The 11,156-nt window shown below is 45.7% G+C and overlaps 1 protein-coding gene across 1 annotated transcript; it reads right to left on the bottom strand.

Moving 5' to 3' along the window:
• Window positions 1–5,039: 5,039 nt before the first annotated feature.
• On the bottom strand, window positions 5,040–9,739 carry CUNH1orf53 (chromosome unknown C1orf53 homolog). Its single transcript, XM_032137035.2, has 3 exons — window positions 9,456–9,739; window positions 6,421–6,522; window positions 5,040–5,177 (listed from the first exon to the last, which is right to left on the bottom strand). The coding sequence occupies exons 1-3, from the start codon at window positions 9,717–9,719 to the stop codon at window positions 5,106–5,108; spliced, it is 438 nt and encodes a 145-aa protein (XP_031992926.1). The 5' UTR covers window positions 9,720–9,739; the 3' UTR covers window positions 5,040–5,105.
• Between the last annotated feature and the right edge of the window lie 1,417 nt (window positions 9,740–11,156).

The following is an 11,156-nucleotide window of genomic DNA, read 5'->3' on the forward strand; positions in this document are numbered from 1 at the left end:
GTGCGGGCCAGTCCCCGCGTCTCGCTGAGGGTCCCCCTGTTAATCCAAATAAATAAATAAAGCTTTGGATGAAAATTAATTTCTCCCTTCTCTCTCTCCCCCACCCCGTTGGAGTTGGTCTGATTCCCTCACCTCTGACCCTTAGCTCTCTCCACCTGTCTTTTATTTTCTGTTTATGCTTCCATATCGGGAGGGGGAGGAGGAAGGGGTGGGCAGAGGGCACAGACGCGGGCTGGTGCCCAGAGAAACGCTCTGAGGTTGCGTTCAGCCCTTCCAGCCTCTCAATAATCAGAGGAGGTGTTAATGGAGGACTCGGCGGTAACTGAACCTCATAAAGCCCAGAGCGTCTTGAGGCTGGGGCGCAGCAGGGGGGCTTGAGTCCCGCGGCGTGCCCTGGGCTCCCGGCCCCCCAGCCAGCTTTTGCCTCCCTGCAGCTTGTACCTAAAAGATGCTGCCGCCAGCTGGTGCTTGCATAGACGGTGAATGGGCGGTAGCTCCTGCGGGGAAACTAGGCTAAGCCATTGATTGTTCACCCACCGCCTCCCCCCCTTCCCCTCCCGGTCCCTCCTTCACTCTCCGCGCTCCCGGGCTGGGTATCAGGAACCCAGCACTCTGGGGAGTATTCTGCGCTCGAGGTCGGCGTTCGAGGCCGGGTCAAGGAGAGAGCCGGGGCATCTCTTCTTCCTGGGACCCGGCTAGGGGATGGGGGTGGTGATCAACCTTCCGGGAGAAAACCCTCACTTGGACCCGGGCAGGCAAGGGTTCGAGGGGATGCAGCCAGACCCGGGACGGGGCGGAGGCCACATTACCTGGTCTCAGGTTCCCGACGGGCTGTGTTGCCCGGGGCGCAGTCAGGCCGCGGGAAAGTGGAGGGAGAACCGGGAAGCTGGGCCTTGGGCGGTTATTTACCCATTCCCCCACCCGGTGCGCCCCTCACAGTCGGAGATGGGGAGGCTCCCGCGCCGGTAGGGAGGAGAGTATGAGCAGTGAGATTGGCCGCTCCAAGATGCTGGTCCGGGTGATGGTGCCGCCCTGCCTACCCGCCCCTCCTCCACGTGCCACCATAGCTATTCCTTGGCGGTACGTGGCGTGGGTCCAGGGCGCGGTGGGCGGGGTAGGGGGACGCCCGCTTGCCTCCCAGCCGCTTGCGAAAACCGCGTGGGATTGCTGCTGCATGTGGGGCACGTGGGGGTGGACGCCGCCTCCACGCCTGCCCCACAAGCTCCGCCATACAGTTTAGGGTCGGTAAGGAACAAACCAGGAGCGGTTTAATTTTTAAGACAAACACACACTCCTTTTCGTTCCACCCAACGAAGGCGCACACACACGCACACACACTCACATGATATACGCACTGGCCCAAGGGGTAGAGAACATCCGAAGGAACCTGGCACATAACTCACCCGCCTCTAGAGTGGTACCGTTCAGCCCCCTGGCTTTCTCTTTTCACCCCAAATCCCGGAATGTCGCTCGGAGCACCTCCTACAAGATCTCTCTTCCTACCCAAACACTTGGCTTCGCTAACTAGTCCCACCAGCCCGGTCAGTCCCACCAGTTTACCTTTTAATCTCCCCCACACCTGACTTTCCTCTTTCTGCCCTGGCCTCCTTAGCTCTTTCTTCTAGAATCTCCCCTATGTCGGTCAGGTTTCGCAGCCAGGAAGGGACAGTCCTCCCAGGTTCATCTTCTATGCTCATCAGCGAGGCCATAGAATGGATGGACGGCGATACCCACCCGAAAACGCTCGGGTGCTTTCAACTCATTCCTGTCGAAAGCAACCGGGTTTAACCTCTTTGCGGTCCAATACCATTTTAGGTATTTGGTAACGACATGCATTCTACACACACGCACACACACACACACACACACGCAGGCACACGCACACTGAAACGTGCACCAAAGCTCACACTTTAGAATACAATTTCTGCTAGGAGGATGTGGTCGTTAAGGATCTTCCAATTCCTCTAGAGTCCATGATTCCTTGGTTAACACTGTCTTTTATGCCTGCAGTGTCAGGAAGGAAAGCCGTGAATATGTGCGTTTTGTGTCGTGAGCCCAACCTCGAAGCTGTTTGCGGGGACAGAGGTCAACCCAGTGCCCTGGGCATCCCAGCACACATCAGAGCATCCAGAGGTCCAGGGTACGCTGGACATTCCAGGGATAGCTCAGTCTCTGGCTAAAGACAGCTGCGGGTTCTTCCACAACCTTTTTCTCAGAAATCAGGCTCTTCACAGACATGGCAAAAAGGATGTAGACTTTCTCTGCCCTCCACCCCCGACTTAAATAGCTTACTTTTTTAATGAGGGGAGGGGATAGTTTTGGCATCAAGGATTATGTCTTAATTTTTGCATGGTAATGAAAAAATAGCACCGATTTTTCACTCCTCCACCACAGACATCCAATCCACTAACTCAAGCTATGGCTTGAATGTTAGAAAAGATGAAATGGCAGGTGTCAGCAAGGAGTGGAGGGCGAGGTTCCTTTTGCACTAGCCAGGGGCTGTGGGATCTCAAAGTGCTCATAGGAAGGCAACATGCCAATTGCCATTTGTCTGGTAGTGAGCTCTCTTCTCCAGCCTTGTCTGGAGACAAATCTAAGATCCGCAGATTTCTGACAGTGGAACTGTGTGTGCGGAACAGACTTTGCCAGTGCCTTTGGAGAAGGGGTGCTGCGCTGGAACAAAGACCTGCGCCAGGCCCAGAGAGCGCCTCCACTTCTCAGGGCGAACACACCCTGTTTGGGAACCTTAAATTTTACTTGAAAAAATAAAAGCCCTTCTCTTCCCTGCTCTGTATAAACAGTGGGGGCAGTGCTGCCGCTTGAAGAGAGAGGAGTGTGCATCATGATCCACCTGCCACGACCATCAAGGCTGCAGGAATCCGTCTTCACACCCCACCCTGGCAACCCTCACAACAAGATTCCCCAGTTTCCGTTGGGTCGTTTCCCATACGAAGCAATCTAAAAATCATTTTCCCTTGATTTATTGCACCCTGGGGCAGGAGTCTCCAGAAACCTTGAAAGTGAAGCAGCGCCAGAGTTGATTTAAACTCTAAAGTCTCCAAGTAAGTCTCTATTTCTTGGCATCCACATGTGTTTGTATACACACACCTAATAAGAAACCTGAATTTTACTTTACAATGTGCGAATACAATATAGCTTAAAGCTCTTACAGGGAGACCCATTTATGTGGCCATATTGTATTTAATGTGGGAGCACTCGCCCCCGCTGCCACCTCTAACATGTAGTTCGCATGCATCCCTCTAGAACTACAGCAAACTTCAGCCCTCCTTCTGGCTCCAGGAGCAGGGAAGACTATAAGCATCTCTCTTCCCTAGTCCCAGCTGCAGCCCTCCAGCGGCTCCTTTGCTGTTGTTGCCCTCAAGGCTTGAAGTTCTGCCAGGGAAGAATTGCCGATAAGAATTACGAACGTCCCACATAAGGGTCCTCCGTGACAAACATCCTTTCTTTTTCAGCCAGTTTCCTACTACAGAAAGTGCACTGGGAAGAGGCAAGAGCTGCGGGTAGGAAGGAGGCATCTTTCCACCTGCTAAGGGGCTTTCTCAGAACAGTCTTACCTCAGACCCCTTTTCAAAATGAATTTCCTTTCTTCGTTCCACCATTCTCCAAAAAGATGACGTTTTAGACTCTTCTCTCTTGCGGGGGGAGGGGGCTGCTAAAGAAACACTATCTATCCCCCACATAGAAAATGGCCTTGTTAATCTTCAAATCGAGCAGAAAACATGGAACTAGCTGGTTGCTTCTTGACCAAAAAATGGAAAGGAAACTGGCTCCCAGGAATCCCTATGCTTTTCGGGAAAACTGCTTCAATTATCATAATGCTGATCACCTTCTCCTATTCCTCTGAAAGTAATTTCCAGATAGGACAGTACCAGTCCACAGACACCACTCTTACATCCTGCTGTTACCTCTCAGGTCTCATGGGCAGTGTTACTTAGGGCACCATGGTTAGAACACCAGCAAAAGTAGGGCACCAAAAAAGCCAACAATTTGGAGAGACATTTTAATAGTTGACATTTAAAAATAAAAGACATAATCAAGAGGAAAATTAGAACCTTATTGGGCTTCTTCTCGCTCATTTCACGGTTAAGAATGGCTTTTATTTTGAATTGAATGTGGAAGAAGGTACCAAAACCTTTTGTTTGCTTAAGATTTCTAAAGCTCTTATTTGGGCCACAGGCAGAACCTGAGGCAGACCCCTGAGATGTCTTAGAACCTTTCAGATTCCACTGAGGGAAGGCTGGGAGTCAGCTCTGGGCAAAGCCAGTCTTCCAAGTGGGAAGCACCCTCATTTTTCTGAGCAGCTGCAACTGGTTAGCAAAGGGCTTCCTGGGGATTGCTGTCCTCATAGGAAGCAGAGAAGGTATGGAAAGAAGCTCTTGTAAGCTCCTGACTCAGGCTGGAGACTGATGCCCAGGGGCATCACTGCAGTGAATGAAATAAGTGTACAGCTAATAAAATGTTCAAAGATAGATTTGCCTAGGAAGCGCCAAAAGAAATACAGGAGGAAAGGGTGGGGGAGAAAAGAAAGGATGGTCTAAATGACACATCTTCAGCTGCCTGACCCTCAAGTCAAAATGATTTAAAGTTTTTATTGAAAGAACAGATGGAAGATGAGAGCATTTCTTGACGCAGGATGGCACTTCTTGGGCACTCATATGCTGCAAGATATATTATATCCATCTCCGTATAGCTCAAGATATAAATAAAATGAAGAATATATCAAAACTCTTCTATTTGCCAGCAACCTCCCTGGGATTGCTAACACTGATGAGAAAACAGTAGAATGGAGGCTAAGAAAAACCAAGAGCTACTAATGTGACCTGATTGCTACTATTTATTTAATGGAACAGCCATTATTTCCTTTCTTCAACATATGTGTCTGATAATGAAGCGAAAATAACTATCAATGTGCCATTTCAGAAACACACAAACATTTGTTAGCTTTTTCATTTTATTGCTGTTCTTTTAATATATGTATTTAGGATTAAACTAGTGTTCAAGTACTAATAACCCAGCAATTCTGAATTAGGGCTTTATTTTTAAAAAAATACAAGCACAGTTAGGGAACAGAGATGAAATTGTTGTCAAACATAAAAATATGAATTGAATTGCTTCTTTTTAGATGGATCTTTAACATTGACTTGACCATATGGACACTGCAGAAGAAATAAAACAAATTATTATTAAATTATTTAACAATCATCTCGAAAAAGCACACTGCTCATGGTGACAAAAAGAGACTGTTAACAATTTTATATAGATCACTTGAACTATCAGGTCCTGCCGACTAAGATAAAAATATTGGCAACCTCAGGCAAATGGTCCTAATTAGAGTCCAAGAACCATTTCCTAAATGCATCCTTCCAAATTTAAGCATTTTACTGTCAAAAAATCCACTTTTAGAAAATCCTCAAATCCTCAATTTACAAAAAGCTCTTATGCATTTGATTAGAAACAGCTAAGGGCACAGGAACATACATAAAAGGAAGGTTTAATTTTTAATCCTGGCTACAGTTAATACATGCATTTAGTGTCTATTCTTTATAGAGTGGCTAGTTAAAGGAAATTACACCTCCTTGCACCAAAACATACAAAGTGTTCTGTAAACAGAGGTTGTTACTGTTTATAATCTTGACTCTGTAACAATTTACCTCACTACTATGCCTTTAAAAAGTAATAGTGAAGAACTCATTCCCATTTATTTTTTGCTTATAATAGGGAAGGAGAAGTCTGTTTATCTTAATTAGTGAACATAGAGAGGTATCTATTGAAATAAACATTTTAGGAAATGTACAGGCACTACGTGCGGTATAATCTAGTTTCACAGTTATCTCAAATACAGACTGGAAAAGAGCCACAGAAAGGACCAGAGAGAGGAAGGTGGTGGTGGGGGGGGAGGGGAACAGAGAGAGAGAGATGGAAAGAAGAGAGGAAAAAAGGGAGGGAGGGAAGGAAGGAAAGAAGAAAAGAAAAAATCATTATCTGAAGGAAACCTACCTCTCAATGCTGGGCGAGTTTCTATTTATTCGACTAATAAAGAAGAGGGATCTAGTTTGCAACATTCTAGATTTCTTTTCCTGCCCTCTTTGTACTTGCCTAATGAAAACAACTTATTTGAAACCCCATGAAAAGTTTCCTTGTAATAAAGAGCTCCCATGAATTTCAAATCACAGCATTTCAAGGAACTGATGCTCACAGTGAAACTTTACAAAATTCCATTAACTTTAAAGGTCCTACGTTGGTACTAAGGACTTCATTGTCGTTGGCTAAAGTAGCTTGTGAAAAGTTCACTCCAGGTCTATTTGGCTTTTTTATTTGACTTGTTGTTCAAATAATAGGTATTTACGAAGTTACAGAAGCACCGCAAACTGCTGCTGTAATGCGAGAATTGCTACTCACATGTCTGCAAGCAGAGCCACAACATTCACCTCTTTGCAAGTGGGCAATCTGTGTGAGCACCACATAGCCAGTAGCTGGATCCACATAGTTTAGCTGGCCAGCCTGAAGTGCAATAAAATGAAACAATTCATTAATCTCAATATTCATCATATCTCCTCACAATAATGTCTACTCATAAAATACAGCAGAAAAATTTTAAACAATATTAAACTTCTTCCCAGCAGTTTTAGTGGCACTTGCAATTAAAGACCAAATGCACTCCAGCATTATACACAATCCAACTTTATGTGACATAAGGAGAAAATATACAGTTTGAGAAAAATGAGAAGTTGATGGAAAAACAAGAACTCCTCTGTACCTAATAACTATGTAGCCACTGCTCTGATATTTTTCATTTGGTTTCTAGGTAACAAGCTTAATAACAGGTGATTTAAATGATTTTAAGAGCTTAAGAGGCTGAAAATGAACTTTCACTCAGAAGTTGCAGTTGGAATTTCAGTACTTAAAATATGTGTATAATGATTTAAACTTACAGAAAAGGTGCTAATCAAAACCAACGGTCCTTATAGAAAAGTATTACCTTTGCTATTATTGAACACTTTCTTTACCTTCATGTGTTACTTCATTGCACATTTTATACTTTTTTTTTTTTGCTGGTGTGTTATTAGTTGTATTTTTAAGTGAAAAAAAGTATTGTTTTAACATATTAACACTCACTGCTTTCACAAGTTTGATCAAAAGAAACTTCTATTGTACTATTTCAAATGTCAAGGAAGTATATTCTATCTACATCCAAATATGACTTAAAACGGTGCCTCAAGTACTTTGTGGGAAGGGAAAAGTAAATAACATAACGTTTTCTGTGGATTTGGGTCTTTTGGGTGATATTACTTAGCCTTGGGTTTTTGTAGAGGAACGTTCCCATGGACTTTTTGTATAACCTTTTTACCACGCAGTAACTCAGTGCATCAATCTTGTACAGAGCTTTTTTCATTAAAATACACATGAAACTTGCATGTCTTCTGACAAACACATTTGTGTATGAACCACCAACAACTTCTTCAGTGTCTTATTTAATGGCAGAATATTTTATTCCGGTTGAGGTTTTAACCCAATATGTTTCATGAATAAAGTGTGTAGCAAAAGGAGAGGTACAGTTGAAGTCTAGCCTCACTCTAAGGCATTCCAGCAAAGCTAGAGCAGGGCAGGGCGGCAGAAATCCGAGCAGATCCCAAGGCTGGTCTGAGAGAGACTTCCCAAATCCAGGGGGACCACAGAAGCAGATTACATGAAATCAGGAGCACTCAGCACTGCCTTAGAATGACCGATTGTCAGGACCTCATTTCTTTATTTATTTACAAAGCTCGTGTTTGGAGACTTGGAAGAAAAACAAAAACAACACTAGGAACTCTGTAGCAGGCTTCTTTTCACTTTTCATAGCTTCTGGGAGTCTTCTGAGGGCAATTATCTGGCAACCTGGAAGCCTAACAGATTGCTCCTGCGCATGCGCCTGCCCTACAGCTTTCTGTGTTGATTGAGCACCTCTGAGCTTGCTGCTGCCCACACAAACTTAATTTGTCCTCAGTAAATGAGCTTCACGTAATGGTGGTGGCCACAGACAAAGATGAAGCAAGGGTGATGACAGTTTGACTGGAGAGCAAGATGTTCAGTGATGCGCATCGGTACCCGGAGAAAGGTAAGAGAGCTATCTGTCTTGAGGCTGGAAGAAGGATCATAGTGAGGGGGCTCTGATTTGTCGAAAAAGAAAAACAAGCAGCTTGTTATTTACTGGGCTTATTTATGGTCTCCTGGATAGTCATTTAACCTGTGATACTGACACTGATGAAACAAGTGTGGATTTCCCGAGTGAGAAAAAGTTCCTTTCCTTCCCTAGACTGATTGAAAATTTCTTCACATGATACTGGTGTTTGCTCTAAAGAGAATGAAACTTTTCTTTAATATCCGCCATATCTATATAGTGAAGTATGAGAACAAATTATACACATTATTTTTAAAAGGACAGCATAAACAAGAACAATCAAAAGCTGCCAGTCACTTCCTCATGAGTCTTTATTCAGTTTCAGCACTTGAATGGGTCAGACCGACAGTGGATTCTCAGGGCCTACTGTCATTATTTAAATAAGTCAATTTTAGGCAACCTCCGGGATTTTCTTCTCTACCCCTTTGGCTCAAGTCATACCACATAATCTTAGTCCCATCAAGTGCTGGAGGCACACACACACACAGCTTATTAAATGGGTTCATTTCATACTGCTTTTCTATCTTTGTTATAGTCAGTTTCTCTTTTTTTCCCACTGTTTCTTTTGTAAAGGAAACCATGCTGCCTTTAAACTCACGCAGACTGTGTTAGAAGGCGTAAAGGGAGAGAAGTTTAGATACTGGTACTAACAGACAATTGTCAATCCGCAAAACAGGAGAAAACAGCTGAGTGTCTACAAATGCCAGATTGTAGTTCCCTATGCTCCGTTAACAGTTAAGAGAAAGGATAAGAAGGCAATGGAAAAAATAAAATAAATGTGTCAATGTCTTATTTTTTTCACTCTAAGAATCACTGGATGGCTAAGTGTTCAACTGACACTGCAGAAAAACACACAACACATTTTTGTTGTGACTTCTCAGTCCCTCCACCTTCTCCATCAATTCCTTAACACCGCCTTCCGCAACACACACACATACACCACAAAAGAGTGGTAGTGGGTCCCACACTGCGACCGGAGTTTAGCTCGGACGCTAATTGGAAAACAAATCACACTCATACCCAAGACAGATACAGGGTAAATAAACCCTTTGTCTGGAACGCGAACTGTGGCCAGTTTTCCCGCGAAAAGGTCGGGGCTGGAAGCTCGTGTGCGTGCGCGCGTGTCGCCCGAGGCAGGACCGCGCCGGTGTCCAGCAACCTTTGCCTCTGCCGGGCGGCCTCCGGGTCCGGAGAGGCCCGGGATGCGCAGGCGCGCCGAGCCCGGGGCGGCCGCGGCGGGGCGGGGCGGGGCGGGGCGGGCAGGAGAGAGTCTCACCGCGCAGGCGGCAGTGTGCAGCTCCGCGATCCGTCGCTCCGCCGCGGTTAACTCTTCGCTCACCGAAGGCCTCGCCGCTCTCTCCGGCCTACCGGGCGTGCTGGGCGCGGAGCCGCCGCAGTTTCCCTCGTTAGCAGGGCAGAGGGTTAAGCTGAGCTGCTGTCGGAACCCAGCTCGTACCCAGAGAGGTGCTGGCGGCGAGGCGGCGGAAGGTTGCCTCCAGAGCGCGGGACCCGCCCGTGCCCAGAGCTGCCTGGCCGCCATGCCGCCGCCGGCCTTGGGAGGCGGAGCACCCGGCGCTGGGGCCAGGAGGGGCGACTAACGCGGGCCTGGGCGCGGCGAGCTGGTCTTGGGCAGCTCGTGGCCACCGCTGCGTGCGGTCGGTTCGCGCTGCCGGGGTAGCAGGTGGAGGCGGACGGACTGAGCCTTCTGCCTTCACCACCGGGCCCGCTGCGGAAATAAAATGGGCTTTTAAAGCAGCTAACGAGGCTCTGATGAGCTGCCTGGACGGGGAAGAGCCTGGTGTTTCTACATCTTTGGACTTAAATTCTAAGCTCTTCTTCTCCCCCGCGCCCACCCAGCTGAAAGGTGGGCATTTTTTGTTATGTCAAACTGGACTTGGGATCATTCAGTATAATCTCCACAACTGTTAAGATCCCAGAAGGTGATTAAAAGACCCGAGGTTTGTGAATAACCACCTTGGGCCTATCCAGAAAAGGCTGCGTGTTTCCAGGTAATATGTGATAGGAATAAAGGTGGAAGCGGAGCCTTCTTTGCATGGTTCTTTGGCCCATCCTAGAATAAGGGCCAAAAGTAAAATCGCACACTGAATAAGAAAAGGTGTTGTGTTCATGTTGCTGAATATTTACAAAATCCAACGTAAAACTTATCTCCTTTCTGATGGATGAAAGTGATCTTGATACCGTCACAGAATTGAATTTGAGAAAATTACGGCAAGCCCGGGAGGTAATTTCAGGTGTTAGGATTAAATTAACACCACCCCATCTTCCTTCCCCCAGTCTGGGTTTCAAGAAAAGGAGGGCTGAAGAGTACCAATTTTGTTAGTGCTCTTCAATACTGAAGAACTGAGGGCAGGAATTGATCTTTGAGGACAAAAGTAGATTATTCAGTTGTACAGGAGAAAGGCGACTAAGCCACTATAGACCATCACTATGTGTTTTTTTGGTTTCTATGTTTACCATGCAACCCTGTAGTCATATTTTCATTTTCTTAAATCTTAGTAGGAGGTGATCGAAACAACCCTATTGGTTCATTAAAAATCTCAGTGAATTAATAAATTGGAATTCTATTTTGCAAATTGATTTTCTTTTTGTTGGAATAAAAAATCAGGATCTGGAGACTGTTAAGTAATCTGAGGAGAGTTTAAAATCTGGAAAGCGAAGGAGGGACCCTAGAGAAAGCTGTGGAAGAGTGGGACCAAACTTGAGATCACCGAAAATGAACAACTGTGATGTTATTCACATTCACCATAAGTCAGGTCCCCACACCAACAAAAACCTGAGATTGATTTATTGCATTGTCTTTAAAATTAAGGATCAGGATCCACTAGTAGGCCATGACATCGATTCAAAGGGTAGAGACAGCATTTTACAGGAATGAAATAGACTAGACCAGATTTAAATAGAAAATAAATAGAACTATCTTATAGAGGAAGAGTACATATTGTTACATATTGGTGGA

The sequence above is a fragment of the Hylobates moloch genome, unplaced genomic scaffold, assembly GCF_009828535.3.
Source record: "Hylobates moloch isolate HMO894 unplaced genomic scaffold, HMol_V3 SCAFFOLD_18, whole genome shotgun sequence".
In the NCBI taxonomy this organism is placed as follows: domain Eukaryota; kingdom Metazoa; phylum Chordata; class Mammalia; order Primates; family Hylobatidae; genus Hylobates; species Hylobates moloch.

What these genes read in the sequence shown, in the direction of transcription:
- CUNH1orf53 (XM_032137035.2), bottom strand. Translation starts at nt 9,719, where the DNA reads ATGGCGGCCAGGCAGCTCTGGGCACGGGCGGGTCCCGCGCTCTGGAGG. An exon ending in TGCACACTGCCGCCTGCGCG is followed by an intron (nt 6,523 to 9,455) that starts GTGAGACTCTCT and finishes ATTGCACTTCAG; the next exon opens with GCTGGCCAGCTAAACTATGT. An exon ending in GTGGCTCTGCTTGCAGACAT is followed by an intron (nt 5,178 to 6,420) that starts GTGAGTAGCAAT and finishes TTTCTTCTGCAG; the next exon opens with TGTCCATATGGTCAAGTCAA.